Source organism: Budorcas taxicolor, chromosome 9 (assembly GCF_023091745.1).
Source record: "Budorcas taxicolor isolate Tak-1 chromosome 9, Takin1.1, whole genome shotgun sequence".
In the NCBI taxonomy this organism is placed as follows: Eukaryota; Metazoa; Chordata; class Mammalia; order Artiodactyla; family Bovidae; genus Budorcas; species Budorcas taxicolor.
In genome coordinates, this window is record NC_068918.1 from 82,201,910 (window position 1) to 82,219,027 (window position 17,118).

At 40.1% G+C, this 17,118-nt stretch overlaps 1 protein-coding gene across 1 annotated transcript in view; it reads right to left on the minus strand.

The window, feature by feature from the left end:
- The window catches only part of LOC128053175 (CNK3/IPCEF1 fusion protein), a 257,177-nt gene that overhangs the window by 86,026 nt on the left and 154,033 nt on the right, over nucleotides 1-17,118 (minus strand). The window contains exon 12 of the mRNA XM_052645626.1: nucleotides 7,963-8,015. Within this exon, the coding sequence (XP_052501586.1) occupies nucleotides 7,963-8,015 (53 nt within the window). The remainder of the gene's footprint in view (nucleotides 1-7,962; nucleotides 8,016-17,118) is intronic.

The window sequence follows — 17,118 nt, forward strand, 5'->3', positions numbered from 1 at the left end:
TCATGTCCGACTCTTCATGATCCCATGGACTGCAGCCTTCCAGGCTCCTCTGTCCATGGGATTTTCCAGGCAAGAGTACTGGAGTGGGTTACCATTGCCTTCTCCAGATTTCTATGCAGAGACTTTCATTTCAGGAAGTTTTCCCTTGGCATTTCTTTTTTCCAGGAAACATTTAGGGAAGGAAATTTATTTTAAACAATTTTTGAGAAAACACTGTCATAAAGTTTTGATCTCAGAGAACTGTGATATTTCTTCCCCACTTGAGCAATCCCTGAAAGCAATTCTTGAAAGCTTTAGGTAAAAGAATTGAGTACAACGGTAAATGAGATATTGTGTCACATTCTCTCTGAGCCTTGTCATCCTTAAATTAAGGCTGCTTTCCTTCCTTAGCTAAAATGCTGTTACTAAAATCTGAGACTTTAGTAATCAAGCCTTTAAGACTCATATGCTAGTCGTTATTATTTATTTATCTATTTATTTTAATGAGAAATGAATCACAAAAGAAAACTAAGCCTACTGATTTAGTGTATAATGCTGAATGATCACAGCATTGTGCTGCTTGCTGTTGTTTAGTTACTAAGTTGTGTCTGACCCTTCTGCGACCCCAGGGACTGTAGCCCACCAATCGCCCCTGTCTATGGGATTTTCCGGGCAAGAATACTAGGGTGGGCTACCATTTCCTTCTCCAGGTGATCTTCGTGACCCAGAGATCAAACTCCAGTCTCTTATGTCTCCTGCATTGGCAGGCGGATTCTTTACCACTGAGCCACATGAAGAAGCACAGTATAATGTACGGAAAGCCTCATAAGAACTACACAATGGATGTTTAATGATTGTACCAAATATAATCATAATGGGTGGAAATTTCCCTAAAATCCCTGACCCAGATCCTAAAGGTGTTATGCCAGTGCTTTCTTCCAGGTCACAAGTTGGTAAATTATGGTTTTTGTTTATTCAACCACCCCTTACTGCACAGTCACTCAGTGCCAAGGACCAGCAATTCAGTGGCAAGAAACTTTTAACACAGCTTCCAGGGAAACACAGAAGAAAGAGAACTGAGAAGGATAACAAGGTCTCACCCCATCACAGCGCTTACCTAAAACTGAGGAGTCAGGGCAGGCCCTCCAGATAAAGACCTATGCATAAGAGGATGCGGTACGGTAATACAGGTACAAGTCAGGAGGCATGGACCACAGAGGACGGCAGGTTTGGGGATGGAAACCATGTTCAGAGGGGCTGTCACATCACAAAGGGCCTTGTAAATTATGCTGGAAAGTACAAAGTTCATCTGAAAGCCAATGGAAGCCATTGAACAGACGGAAAAAGATGAGTAGAAAAATCACATCTACGTGTAGGCAAATTCACCCTGGCTGTTGTTGGGCAGGTAGAGGTTAGTTGAGAGGAGGAGACAAGTGCAGAGAAAGGCAAAGAGCCCAGTGAGCAGGGGGAGGGCAAGTGTTTTGAAGATGGGGAAATATTGGGCTGTTGTTACATCTTCTGGAAAAACCTGAATAGACTTTTTGGTCAACCCAACATTTAGGTGTTAAAATAGACAGAACTTAATGAGTTAATCCTTTGATTCTGTGTGAAGCTTTAGCTTTGAAAATCCTGCTGCTTCCCTTCAGAGGAGAGAAAATCAGAGGCAAGACAAAGATACTATCAGATAACAACAATTCAACAAAAAAAAAAAGAACAGTGTTTTTTTTACTGTGCACATAATAAAATTTCAAATGCGTAGAGTCTAGTTTCTTGAACTAGCACTATTTACATACCACTTCAATGATACCTATCACGTCGGGATCAATAAAAGTCCCTTAGAAGTATCACCCTGCCCCCACCAGGTGGTCGGCTCCTCCTCTAAGTACCCCAGCACCAAGCAGAGAGCTCAGCACACGCAGCTCAATACATGTTAGTTTAGTGGAAATGAAGGGTAATTTGGGATGTCATTAGGTCAAATGTGTCAGGCCTACCAAAACCACCTAGCATAAAAATAGGTCTCTGGTGCTACATATTATTTAGAGAACAAATGACAGCAGAAAATGGAACTAATTTTCTGAATGGAAAGATAGAGTAGAGTAACCACTGAAAAGCAGCTGGAAGAAACGTTTGAGAGAGATATTAAGCATTCCCAGCATTCCCAGCCAGACACTGAAGAAGGCAATGGCACCCCCCTCCAGGACTCTTGCCTGGAAAATCCCATGGATGGAGGAGCCTGGTAGGCTGCAGTCCATGGGGTCGCGAAGAGTCGGACATGACTGAGCGACTCCACTTTCACTTTTCACTGTCATGCATTGGAGAAGGAAATGGCAACCCACTCCAGTGTTCTTGCCTAGAGAATCCCAGGGATGGGGGAGCCTGGTGGGCTGCTGTCTATGGGGTCACACAGAGTCGGACATGACTGAAGTGATTTAGCAGCAGCAGCAGCAGCCAGACACTGATGGCTGTGAGATAAAAATAACAGGAAAACTGACACACAAGGAGAACTGAGCTGACTCAGTCTAGGGGCGGAGGATGATGGCTCATGAAATGAGAAAGACCCAAAAACAGTTCCCACCAAGAAGAGAATCCACTTGTGCCCAGAACCAAAGGGGAAGCAGGTTACATATTACAGCGGTAAAAGCCGTAGATTGGGAGTTCCATACTTTTTTTTTTAAGACATGGAGATTTTGACTTGTTTCAACTCACCATTAAATCTCAATTCCTACATAGTACAGTGGCTGACACATAATAAACTCAGGAGAGATAATCAGTGAACATTAAATGAATGTTTCAATGAATCAATTTATTCATTTGAAGTCCTTAGGTGCCCTCATTATCTTAATTTCCATTTCCTCTTAAACATATAAGATGAACTCCTTCCAGCTGGAAGATTACTTTTTTTTTTCATCAGAATTAAACACTGCATCATCTTTCTCAAGGATTCAACAGTCCTAATTCTTTCTTTTCATGCCATTTTCCCAAATAACATATACACATACTTATAATCACATGCATTTTTTCTTTTTAAATTTCTCATAAATTTTGGATACTCTAAACCTGAGACTCCCTGATTCTGTCTTTACAGATCTGTGACCTCTGTGTGCTTTTGCCCTTGATCATAAGACCCTCCTTTAATATCCTGTACACACAGCTTTGATCTCACACAGAATGATCACTGTTCGTTTCCAAGCAAACTATTCAATATTATGGTAATCCAAGTCTATGCCCCGACCAGTAACACTGAAGAAGCTGAAGTTGAACAGTTCTGTGAAGACCTACAAGACCTTCTAGAACTAACACTCAAAAGAGATATCTTTTTGATTATAGGGGACTGGAATGCAAAAGTAGGAAGTCAAGAAACACCTGTAGTAACAGGCAAATTTGGCCTTGGAGTACGGAATGAAACAGGGCAAAGGCTAATAGCATTCTGCCAAGAGAACATACTGGTCATAGCAAACACCCTCTTCCAACAACACAAGAGAAGACTCTACACATGGACATCACCAGATGGTCTACACCAAAATCAGATTGATTATATTCTTTGTAGCCAAAGATGGAGAAGCTCTATCAGTTCAGTTCAGTCGCTCAGTCGTGTCCGACTCTTTGTGACCCCATGAATCGCAGCATGCCAGGCCTCCCTGTCCATCACCAACTCCCGGAGTTCACTCAGATTCACGTTCATCGAGTCAGTGATACCATCCAGCCATCTCATCCTCTGTCATCCCCTTCTCCTCCTGCCCCCAATCCCTCCCAGCATCAAAGTCTTTCCATGAGTCAACTCTTCACATGAGGTGGCCAAAGTACTGGAGTTTCAGCTTTAGCATCATTCCTTCCAAAGAAATCCCAGGGCTGATCTCCTTCAGAATGGACTGGTTGGGTCTCCTTGCAGTCCAAGGGACTCTCAAGAGTCTTCTCCAACACCACCGTTCAAAAGCATTAATTCTTCAGTGCTCAGCCTTCTTCACAGTCCAACTCTCACAATCATACATGACCACAGGAAAAACCATAGCCTTGACTAGACGGACCTTAGTCGGCAAAGTAATATCTTTGCTTTTGAATATGCTATCTAGGTTGGTCATAACTTTTCTTCCAAGGAGTAAGCGTCTTTTAATTTCATGGCTGCAGTCACCATCTGCAGTGATTTTTGAGCCCCCAAAAATAAAGTCTGACACTGTTTCCACTGTTTCCCCATCTATTTCCCATGAAGTGATGGGACCGGATGCCATCAGCAAAAACAAGATCGGGAGCTGACTGTGGCTCAGATCATGAACTCCTTATTGCCAAATTCAGACTGAAACTGAAAAAAGTGGAGAAAACCACTAGAACATTTAGGTATGACCTAAATCAAATCCCTTATGACTATACAGTGGAAGTGAGAAATAGATTTAAGGGACTAGATCTGATAGACAGAGTGCCTGATGAACTATGGATGGAGGTTCATGACATTGTACAGGAGACAGGGATCAAGACCATCTACAAGAAAAAGAAATGCAAAAAAGCAAAATGGCTTTCTTAGGAGGCCTTACAAATAGCTGTGAAAAGCAAAGGAGAAAAGGAAAGATATACCCATTTGAATGCAGAGTTCCAAAGAATAGCAAGGAGAGATAAGAAAGCCTTCCTCAGCACTGAATGCAAAGAAATATAGGAGAACAGTAGAATGGGAAAGACTAGAGATCTCTTCAAGAAAATTAGAGATATCAAGGGAACATTTCATGCAAAGATGGGCTCAATAAAGGAGAGAAATGGTAGGGATCTAACAGAAGCAGAAGATATTAAGAAGAGGTGGCAAGAATACACAGAAGAACTGTACAAAAAAGATCTTCATGACCCAGATAATCATGATGGTGTGATCACTCACCTAGAGCCAGACATCCTGGAATGTGAAGTCAAGTGGGCCTTAGGAAGCATCACTACAAACAAAGCTAGTGGAGGTGATGGAATTCCAGTTGAGCTATTTCAAATCCTGAAGGATGATGCTGTGAAAGTGCTCCACTCAATATGCTAGCAAATTTGGAAAACTCAGCAGTGGCCACAGGACTAGAAAAGGTCAGTTTTCATTCCAATCCCAAAGAAAGGCAATGCCAAAGAATGCTCAAACTACTGCACAATTGCACTCATCTCACATGCTAGTAAAGGAATGCTCAAAATTCTCCAAGCCAGGCTTCAGCAATACATAAACCGTGAGCTCCCTGATGCTCAAGCTGGTTTTAGAAAAGGCAGAGGAACCAGAGATCAAATCGCCAACATTCACTGGATCATGGAAAAAGCAAGACAGTTCCAGAAAAACATCTATTTCTGCTTTATAGATTATGCCAAAGCCTTTGACTGTGTGGATCACAAGAAACTGTGTGGAAAATTCTGAAAGAGATGGGAATACCAGACCACCTGACCTGCCTCTTGAGAAATCTGTATGCAGGTCAGGAAGCAACAGTTAGAACTGGAATATGGAACAACAGACTGGTTCCAAATAGGAAAAGGAGTACGTCAAGGCTGTATATTGTCACCCTGCCTATTTAACTTATATGCAGAGTACATCACGAGGATCTCTGGGATAGAGGAACCACAAGCTAGAATCAAGATTGCCGGGAGAAATACTAAAACCTCAGATATGCAGATGACACCACCCTTATGTCAGAAAGTGAAGAAGAACTAAAGAGCCTCTTGATGAAAGTGAAAGAGGAGAGTGAAAAAGTTGGCTTAAAGCTAAACATTCCGAAAACTAAGATCATGGCATCTGGTCCCATCACTTCATGGGAAATAGATAGAGAAACAATGGAAACAATGGCTGACTTTATTTTTCTGGGCTCCAAAATCACTGCAGATGGTGATTGCAGCCATGAAATTAAAAGACACTTACTCCTTGGAAGGAAAGTTACGACCAACCTAGATAGCATATTAAAAACCAGAGAGGTTACTTTGCCGACTAAGGTCCATCTAGTCAAGGCTATGGTTTTTCCAGTGGTCGTGTATGGATGTGAGAGTTGGACTGTGAAGAAGGCTGAGTGCCAAAGAATTGATGCTTTTGAACTGTGGTGTTGGAGAAGACTCTTGAGAGTCCCTTGGATGGCAAGGAGATCCAACCAGTACATCCTAAAGGAGATCAGTCCTGGGTGTTCATTGGAAGGACTGATATTGAAGCTGAAACTCCAATACTTTGGCCACCTGATGTGAAGAGCTGACTCATTGGAAAAGACCCTGATGCTGGGAAAGATTGAGGGCAGGAGAAGAAGGGGACAACAGAGGATGAGATGGTTGGATGGCATCACCAACTCCATGGACATGGGTTTGGGTGGACTTCGGGAGTTGGTGATGGACAGGGAAGCCTGGTGTGCTGTGGTTCATGGGATTGCAAAGAGTCAAACATGACTGACTGACTGAACTGAACTGAACTCAACTGACACACAGCTTTATATCTAATCCTAGCAAAAATTTTCTATTGCAGCACATTTATTTTCTTAATTGTTCTTTCCTATCTTCACTGTGAATATTCATATTTCTATTATCAAACACACACCCATTCATGTGCAAAAAAAATCAGACTTCCTTCTTTCTGCAAGTTTTAGATAGTGAATTTCTAGGTTGCATAAGTGACTATAATTTTCATTTTTAGTTTTCTGCACGCTTGTCTCCCAAACTGTCCACCATTTTTCATCATTAGCAAAGATTTCCTCAATTAGAAGGAGCATCAAAACAAAAGTGCTCTTTGCCTTCTCTCTCTCTGGAATATGAAATTGTTATCAAGCAGAGAATTAATATGTTGTCCTGCTTTCTAGTAAATTATCTCTTCCAGGAGCTGTCTAGTTCACTCAATTTCTCTGTCATTATAATACAACTTGCCTTGACATCCATTTCTTAATATGCACCAGGAAACCACTATCCACGTTCCCTATTTGGTAGGAAGTCTATACTATATTTTCTCAACACCCCACTTCTGCTTCTGCTTTTGGTTCTACCCCCAAAACTCTGTCCTATGCATTCATCATGAAGTCATTAGATTTGCCAAAAGATGCTCACCATCCAATCCCACACTGCACTGCATCCTCTTCTATTTGAAGTGTCATGTTACTTATATTAACTTCTCTATTTTCCCTGCATAATCAACCACTAAAGGGGCTTCCCAGGTGGCACTAGTGGTAAAGAATCTGCCTGTGAATGCAGGAGACACAAGAGATGCAGATTCAATCCCTGGGTCAGGAAGGTCCTCTGGAGGAGGAAAAGGCAACCCACTCCAGTATTCTTGTCTGAAAAATTCCATGGGCAGAGGAGCCTGGTGGACTACAGTCTGAGCATCCCCTTCCATCTAAAGTATCATGTTATATCAACATCTCTATTTTCCTTGCTTGAATTTTCTCATCTAATAGAGGAAACTTGCTTAATTGACTTACCTAATTTAGGCAAATTTATGGCTATAAAATTATTTTGAAAGGAACCTATAATTTTGGCATAATAATTAGCAGAATTATTCCCATAGAAGTTGCATGAGAGGTTATACTATACCAGAATTAATTGAAAATAGAGACAAATTTATGTACATTATATCAAATTCGTGGTTATGTTTCATGATATTTAAGCAGCTAGGGGTCTTAAACAAATGCTTGGTGATCATAAGAAACTTTCGAACTCTAACAAAGGGATCATTTAATTCTATTGTGTGTGTTAGTCGCTTAGTCATGTGTGACTCTTTGCAACCCCATGGACTGTAGCATGCCAGGCTCCTGTGTCCATGGAATACTCCAGGCAAGAATACTAGAGTGGTTTGCCATTTCCTTCTCCAGGGGATCTTCCCAACCCCTGGATCGAACCCAGGTCTCCTGTATTGCAGGGAAATGCTTTACCATCTAAGCTACTAGGGAAGCTCTTTCATTCCATTATGACTAATGAAACGGACAATAAGTAGCTAGTCAAACTTAAAATCAACCTAATTTTTCACTCGTTCATCAAACTGATGATACTTGAAGTCTGAATATTCCAAAGAATACTTACAAGCTCATTGCCATCAGTAGCCATGTATGATGTCAGATTGGTAGAAACAAAAGCTAGAAGAGAAAAAGCATTTTCAATTAAATGTTGGAGGAAATCACTCTTAAAATTGTATACCTTCTTGACAGGAAGAAAAGCACTTGTATTTTGATTGATGAATTTCACAATAAAAGCAATTCATTACAAGGCCTTTTAATTCAGAATAAGCCAACCGTTACAAACTGAGTTCATAAAATAAGCCAGAATTTTAATTGCACATGTGTCAGTATTTCTTTCAAGTCTACAGCAAGATATATTGTATATATTTTTTATCTACTTAATATTGTAATATGGGCTTCCCTGGTGACTCAGCGATAAAGAATCAGCCTACAATGCAAGAGACACAGGTTCTATCCCTGGGTCAGGAAGTTCCCCGAGAGAAGGAAATGCAAACCTATTTCAGTATTCTTGCCTGGGAAATCCCAAGGACAGAGGAGCCTGGCTACAGTCCACGGGGTGGCAAAGAGTCAGACATGACTGAGCAACTAAACAACGATTATCATACATAGACATATATTTTTGAACAGTGAAAATATTTTCATCTTCAAGATGAACAACATAATGTAAGATGTGGACATATCTGATCCATTACTATTGTTCTGATGGTATTAACTGAACACTTTCAAAAATGTAACCAATCCCTCACCCTCAGAAATCTCAACTTTAATATGAAGATGAGCCCCCTTTGATGTATTGCACTTTGTAGTGGATTACCTGAGAAACTAGACACTCTGGTTTCAAGAAAAGAAGATGAAAACAAAAAGAAGAAAATTTCATATCCTCAGACTAAAAAAAAAATCTCACATCTTCAGACTTTGATAAGCAACAAACTTGTTAAACATCCACAAGCCGCTAAAACTCTCTGCAAAGGAAAGAGCCTTTCACCTCTTCCCAGTGACAGATCCATACCCCATGTGACTTTATTTCTTACACCAATGGTTCCCAAATTCTGAAAATGCATAGCCCTTCTTTATGTCAAAAATGTTATATTTATATTACATTGATATGAATAAAATATTTATTTGTAAAATGCCAAAGAAAAAAACCACAATAAAAAAAGACTGACCAATTTACTTAGTTTTTAACTCACTTGTCTAAAAAATACAGTAAAACATAAATGGAAAATCAAATCACAGGCTGGTGAAAACATTTGCAGTATTCATTTAATACATAAAAATCTTAACTTAGACAGTTCTCTTATTCACCAATAAGAAAATAATAAGTAGACTGGGAGACCAAGACGGTGTAATAGGAGGACATGGAGCTCACCTCCTCCCACAAATACATCAAAAATACATCTACATGTGGACCAGTTCTCACAGAATACCCACTGAACGCTGAGGATCTCATAGAACCAACACTGCAAGAAAGACCACCGCATAACTGGGTGGGATGAAAGGACAAAACAAAGAAGCTTGGGATGGACCTGAGCTATGAAATCTTCTCTCATTCTGGGACCCCTCAATCAGACATGGAGTTTCAGGGGCTCACAGGAGGACGCAGCAGCCAGCCTGCAGGAGCAGGACAGAGAGAAAGGTGCCCAGAAGGTCCTGGCCACCTCACTGAACACCCCAGCCTGAGATGCATCCCTGGTGGAGAGCATGGTGGCGGCTAGTTGCTGGTACACAGGACTTCAGCAGACAGACCCAGGGAGAAGATTTGGTTTGGATGCAGAGACAATCCCAAAGGCCTCAAGAATGGTTCAGGCCACTGGAGGTGTGTATAGGACCAATGGGAACCCAACTTGTCAATGCACGTGCGAAGGGAGTGGCATGGCCCCACCAGAGCAGCTTCATCCTCAGCTTGCTCACAGAGGGTGCAGCTCCACTCTACAAGCTCTGGGCACACACAAGCACGTGTGGGTGGCCCATACGCAGGGTGGGGCTGAAATCTGAACTGATTCCTGGTGGGTGCCTGACTTTCACAGAAGATTCACACCACTGGCAGCTTCCTGAGCACAGCACTGGAAGGACTTCCTAGCTGACTACCGACTTTTCCTTTGCTGAGGTGGGGCAGAGGGCAGTTTCGGCAACAGTGCACTTCATGAGCACACACAAGGGTGACAGAGAATATCACAGAGAGCACGTCCCAGTGGATAGCTCTGGCAGAAGAATACCCACGGGCTCCGTTACCAGCAAAAGTACACCAGTCCTGCCTGCCTCACACCGCAGCTTAGAACCAGATCTGAGAGCTTCTACTCCAACAGCTGGAGAACAGGCCCTGCCCTTGACAGAGCTATGACCACTGCAGAGCAAAGAGGAGACCCCTCCAAAAACCAGTGCAGCCTCTGATCACCACAATATAACCTTCACCCCTGAAAAGGGGGTACTGGCTAGCACACCACCCCTGAAGAACGATGTGGCAGGTATCCATACCAAAAGCAGCTGTGGCATCAGTGAGACTCATATAGAATGTTCCCACATAAAAACAGCCCTTCAGGACCACAACAGATAACTGTTTCTCCCAAATTGAGTCACAGAAATATAACTAAAATGAAGGAGCAGAGAAACTATTCACCAATAAAAGAACAAGAGAAGTCGCCTGAAAGACCAAATAATGAAACAGTCTTTTTCAGTTTACTAGAACCTGAGTTCAAAAAGGAACTAATACAAATTCTGAAGAAATTAAGAAAGATTATTGCTAGAAATAGGGATCACTGTATCAAGGAACTGGAAACTATAAAGAGGGGCCAATTAAAATTAGACAACTCAATTCCAAGATGAAAACTGAGCTAAAGGCAATAAATAGCAAATTAAACAATTCCAAACAAAAAAGTGACCTAGAAACTACCCAATCAGAAGAGAAAACAGATAGAAAAATGAAAAAAAAAAAAAGAAAGCAACATATGAGAACTATGAGACAATATAAAGCATGCCAATCTACACATAATAAGGGTGCCAGAAGGAAAAAAAAAGAGAAAAGGGGATCAAAAATGTATTTGAGGAAATTACAGCTGAAAACTTCCCAGACCTAAAGAAGGAAACATATCCAGATACAGGGAGAAAAGAAAAGAAAAGTCAGAAAGAGGAAGTAAAAAGGCAATCTCTTTGAAAATCATGTCAAAAAAATAAAATACCATGAAATAAACCTGATCAAGGAGATGAAAGACTTATACACTGAGAGCTATAAAACATTGATACAGGAAACTAAAGCCAATTCAAAGAAATGGAAAGATACCCCATGCTCTTGGATTGGAAGTATTAATATTATTAAAAATGACCATACTACCCAAAGCAATCACAGATTCAATGCAATCCCTATAAATAACCCATGAAATTTTTCACAGAATTAAACAATCCTAAAATTTATATGGAGCCACAAAATACACAGAATTGCCAAAGCAGTCCTGAAGAAAAAGAACAAGAAACAAGACTCTCCCAGACTTCAGACAATACTACACTAATCAAAATAGCATGGCAATGACATGAAAGCAGACATATGGGTCAATGAAACAGAATAAAGAGTCTAGAAACAGACCCACAGACCTGTGATTGATTCATCTTTGACAAGGGAAGCAAGAATATACAATGGAGAAAAGACAGCCTTTCCTTCAGCAGGGGTTGTTGGGACAGCTAAACAGCTGCATGTAAATCAATGAAGTCAGAACATTCCCTCACACCATACACAAAAATGAACTCAAAATGGATTAAAGACTTAAATGTAAGAAACTGTAAAGCTCTTAGAGGAAAAGATAGGCAGTACACACTTTGCCATAAATCACAATGAGATCCTCTTTGATCCACCTCCTAGAGGAATGGAAATAAAAACAAAAATAAACAAATGGGACCTAATTAAACTTAAAAGCTTCTGCAAAGGAAACTATAAACAGGATTAAAAGACAACCCTCAGAATGGGAGGATATAATTGCAAATGAAACAACCAACAAAAGATTAACCTCCGTAATATATAAACAGCTCATACAGTTCAATGTCAGGAAAACAAAAAGCCCAATTAAAAAAATGGACAGAAAATCTAAACAGACATTTCTCCAAAGAAGACATACAATAAACACATGAAAAGATGCTCAGCACCACTAATTATTAGAGAAATGCAAATCAAATTACAATGACGTATCACTTCACACCAGTCAAAATTGCCATCATCAAAAAATCTACAAACAATAAATGCTGGAGAGGATATAGATAAAAGGGAACCCTCCTACACTGTTGGTGGGAATGTAAACTGATACAGCCACTAAAAAAACTAGGAAAAAATCTACCATATGACCCAGCAACCCCACTACTGGGCACATACTTGGAAAAAAACAGTTCTGAAAGACACATGTACCCCAGTGTTCACTGCAGCACTATATACAACAGCTAGGACATGGAAGCAATCTAGATGTCCAGAGACAGATGAATGGATAGAGAATATGTAGTACATATTTATAGTGGCATATTACTTAGCCATTAAAAAAAAACAAATTTGAGTCAGTTCTAGTGAGGTGGATGAACCTAGAGCCTGTTACACAGAATGAAGTAAGCCAGAATGAGAAAAACAGATGTCATATATTAATGCATGTATATGGAATCCATAAAAATGGTATTGATGAACCTATTTGCAGGGAAGGAATGATGATGCACATGTAGGGAATGGACTTGTGGACACAGTTGGGGAGGGAGAGAGTGGGATGAATGGAGAACGTAGCACCAACAAATATGCTATCATGTGTAAAATGGATAGTTGTTGAGAAGTTGCTGTATAACAGGGATCCCAGTCTGGTGCTCTGTGATGACTTAGAAGGATAGAATGGGGGAGGGGAGGAAAGCTCAAGAGGGAAGGGATAGATGTATAACTATGGCTGATTTGCATTGTCATATGGCAGAAATCAACACAACACTATAAAAATTAAAAAATAAAAAGATTTAAATACAAGACATGACACGATAAAACTCCTAGAAGAGAACATAGAAGGAACGTTCTCTGTCATAAATTGCAGCAATGTCTTCTCAAGTCAATCTCCCAAGACAAAAGAAAAAAAAAATTTAAAAAACCAAACGGGCCTAATCAAACTTAAAAGTTTTTGCACAGCAAAGGAAATCATAAACAAAACAAAAAGACAACCTATGGAATGGGAGAAAATGTTTGCAAATGCTAGAACCGACAAGGGATTAATTTCCAAAATATGCGAACAGCTCATACAGCTCAATATAAAAAAAAAAAAAAGGAAGAAGAACCAACCCAACCAAAAACTGGGCAGAAGACCTATTCATAAATAGACATCTCTTCTAAGAAGACATACAAATTGCCAGCAGGCACATGAAAAGACACTTAACATTGCTAATTATTAGAGAAATGCAAATCAAAACTACAATGCTGTATCACCTCACACCAGTCAGAATAACTGTCATCAAAAATTCTACAAATAGTAAATGCTGGAGAGGATGTGGAGAAAAGGGAACCCTCCTACACTTTTGGTGGGAATGTAAATTGGTGCAGCCACTGTGGAGAATAGTACGGAGATTTCTTAAAAAACTAAAAATAGTTACCATATGATACAGCAATCCCACTCCTGCCTCTATATCCAGAAAAGATGAAAACTCTAACTTGAAAAGATACATGCACCCTACAGTAGCCAGACAAGAAAGCAAGCTAAGTGCCCACTGACATGTGAGTAAATAAAGAAATTGTGGTATGTATACAATGGAATATTATTCAGCAATACAAAAGAATGAAATAATGCCATTTGCAGTAACATGTATGAACCTAGAGATTATCATACTGAGTGAAATAAGTCAGAGAATGACAAATATCATATTATTTCAGTTACACATAAAATCTTTTAAAATGATATAAATGAACTTATTTACAAAACAGAAACAGACTCACAGATAGACAGAAAACAAAACTATGATTACCAAAGGGAAAAGAGGAGGGATAATTAAGAGCTTCATATTAATAGATACACACTACAGTATACAAAATGCCAAGCTGGATGAAGAACAAATGAAATGCAGGGCTGGATGAAGCACAAGCTGGAATCCAGATTGCCGGGAGAAATTAACAATAACCTCAGATATGCAGATGACACCACCCTTACGGCAGAAAGTAAAGAAGAACTAAAGAGTCTCTTGATGAAAGTGAAAGAGGAGAGTTAAAATTTTGACTTAAAACTCAACATTCAAAAAATGAAGATGCCAAATGGCATCTGGTCCCATCATTTCATGGCAAATAGATGGGAAAACAATGGAAACAGTGACAGACTTTATTTTGGGGGCCTCCAAAATCACTGCAGATGGTGATTGCAGCCATGAAATCCAAAGACACTTGGTCCTTGGAAGAAAAGTTATGACCAACCTAGACAGCTTATTAAAAAGCAGAGACATTACTTTGCCAACGAAGGTCAGTCTAGTCAAAGCAGTGGTTTTTCCAGTAGTCATGTATGGATGTGAGAGTTGGACTATAAAGAAAGCTGAGTGCCAAAGAATTGATGCTTTGAACTGTGGTGTTGGAGAAGACTCTTGAGAGCCCCTTGGACTGCAAGGAGATCAAACTAGTCAGTCCTAAAGGAAATCAGTCCTGTATATTCATTGGAAGGACTGATGCTGAAGCTGAAACTCCAATCCTTTGGCAACCTGATGCAAAGAACTGACTTACTGGAAAAGACTCTGATGCTGGGAATGATTAAAGGCAGGAGGAGAAGGGGACAACAGAGGATGAGACCATTGGATGGCATCACCAACTCGATGGACATGAGTTTGAGCAAGCTCTGACAGTTGGTGATGGACAGGGAAGCCTGGTGTGCTGAAGTCCGTGGGGTGGCAAAGAGTCAGACACGAATGAGCGACTGAACTTATACAAGACAGATAAATAACAAAGTTCTACTGTAGAGCACAGGGCACTATATTCAATACTTTATAATAACCTATAATGGAAAATAATCTGAAAAACTATATAAAATATATATATGCATATACATTTGTATTCATGTACATATTATACATATTCCCTTGTGGCTCAGCTGGCAAAGAATCTGCCTGCACTGCAGGAGACCTGGGTTTGATCCCTGGGTTGGGAAGATCCCCTGGAGAAGGGAAAGGCTACCCACTCCAGTATTCTGGCCTAGAGAATTCCATGGACTGTATAGTCCATGGGGTCACAAAGAGTCGGACACGACTAAGCGATTTTCATTTCACTCACATATTATATAAAACTGGATCACTTTGTTGTACACCAGAAACTAACACAATGTCACCTATGCTTCGATAAAAATATTAAAAATTTTATAAAACAAAATAATTATCAAACTAATAAGATAACAAGTTTAGGAAAATTCAAAACATAAAAATACAAATGACAAACATTGGCTACCCAATGCAAAGAGCCAACTCATTGGAAAAGACTTTGAGGCTGGGAAAGATTGAGAAGGAGAAGGAAGCAGCAGAGGATGAGATGGTTAGATAGCATCACTGACTCACTGGACATGAATTCAACAAATTCCAGGAGATAGTGGAGGACAGAGGAGCCTGGTGTGCTGCAGTCCATGGGGTCGCAAAGAGTCAGACACGACTTAGCGACTAAACAACCACAATATTCAGTCTCATTAGTAATGAAATAAGCTCAAAGTAAAACAACAGCCTAACTCCATTTTTAATCTTCATGACTGGCATACACACAAAAAAATGTTAGAAGCAAAGTTTGGTGGAGGGTGTTGAAAAGAAAAATTTGTTGTTGGGATGCCCAATTATTATAGCCTTGCTGGAGGACAATTGTTGATGTTGATGACAATGGTGATGTTGATGACAATGGTGACATTCACAGTGACTGCTGACATTTGCTGAATCTTTACTATCTGCCATCAACTATGGGCTTCCCAGGTGGCACGAGTGGTAAAGAACCCACCTGCCAATGCAGGAGACACAGGAGACTCAGGTTCAATCCTTGGTGTGAGAAAATCCTCTGGAGGAGGGCATGGCAACCCACTCCAGTATTTGTGCTTGAAGAATCCCATGGACAGAGGAACCTGGTGGGCTACAGTCCATTGGGTCACAAGAGTCAGACATGACTGAAGCAACTGAGCACCATACCAAACATAAGAAAGTTTACAGTATATTCTTAATGAAACAGTAGGGAAAGTGTGTGCAGTGGAACTTCATTCACTTTTTATTATAAAAAGATAGGTTTATATGATACAACTCACACATCAGTGCCTTGGAGGGAAAAGTCTGAAGAAATCTACAGCAAAATATGTATAGTGGGACTTTCTTGGTAGCCCAGTGGTTATGAATCAATGCCTTAAACATGTGTCTACCCATTGCAGAACCTTAGTGCATGCTCTTCAGCAGTCAGGTCAATTCTCACTTAGTCAAGGAAGCTTTCCACTATATTTATTGGAGATCAGTATCTTTTTGTATGTTCTCATTAGCCCCTTATCTTTTATTCATAGAAGGTCTCATAATTGTATAGAATTCTTAATTTTGCAATTACTTTGCTAACATCTGATTCCCACTATAGTAACTTACCTGAGGGCAGAAGGCATTCTGTCTTACCTTGTCTATCTATTTATTGCTCTGTACCCCATCTTTGTATACTGGTTGATTAAATAGACATTTGTTGAGTAAATGAATTTAAAATACAGAAAATAAAAGCTCTGAACTACAGATGAGTTTCCATAAAGAAAACCTATGAATTTCAATTTTTTATTTCATTTAGTGGAATAGTACTGTCATGAATAGCCCATGAGAAATCCCCTTCCCAATCTGCAGAAGATGGAAATGAGACTGTGTGATGTCAAACCTCCCCGAGTTAGAGAGCAAATGGGCAGAAATAATATGCAAACACTGGTGCCGGGAGGCATAGGTGAGGGGACGTGCCTTTATGGAGGCTACGTGAATGTTCACTTAAGTAGTTCATGTAGTGGCTTTGGAGTTTTGGTATTATATTTCCTGAGGTGGTCGACATATGTGAAATCTAAAATGTCACCAAGATGATTCAGAGTGCGGCAGAAGAATCGTCAGAACAACCTAAGCTTAATCTAATTTCTCTTCTTCCATACAAAGCACACAGCCATACTTTAGAAGAATTAGGAAGTGGGATGATATTTATGAAGACTCATGGAAATACACTTGCTTATGGTCTGGACAAAAAGAACCAGCTCAGCTAACGATGTTATAGGGTACA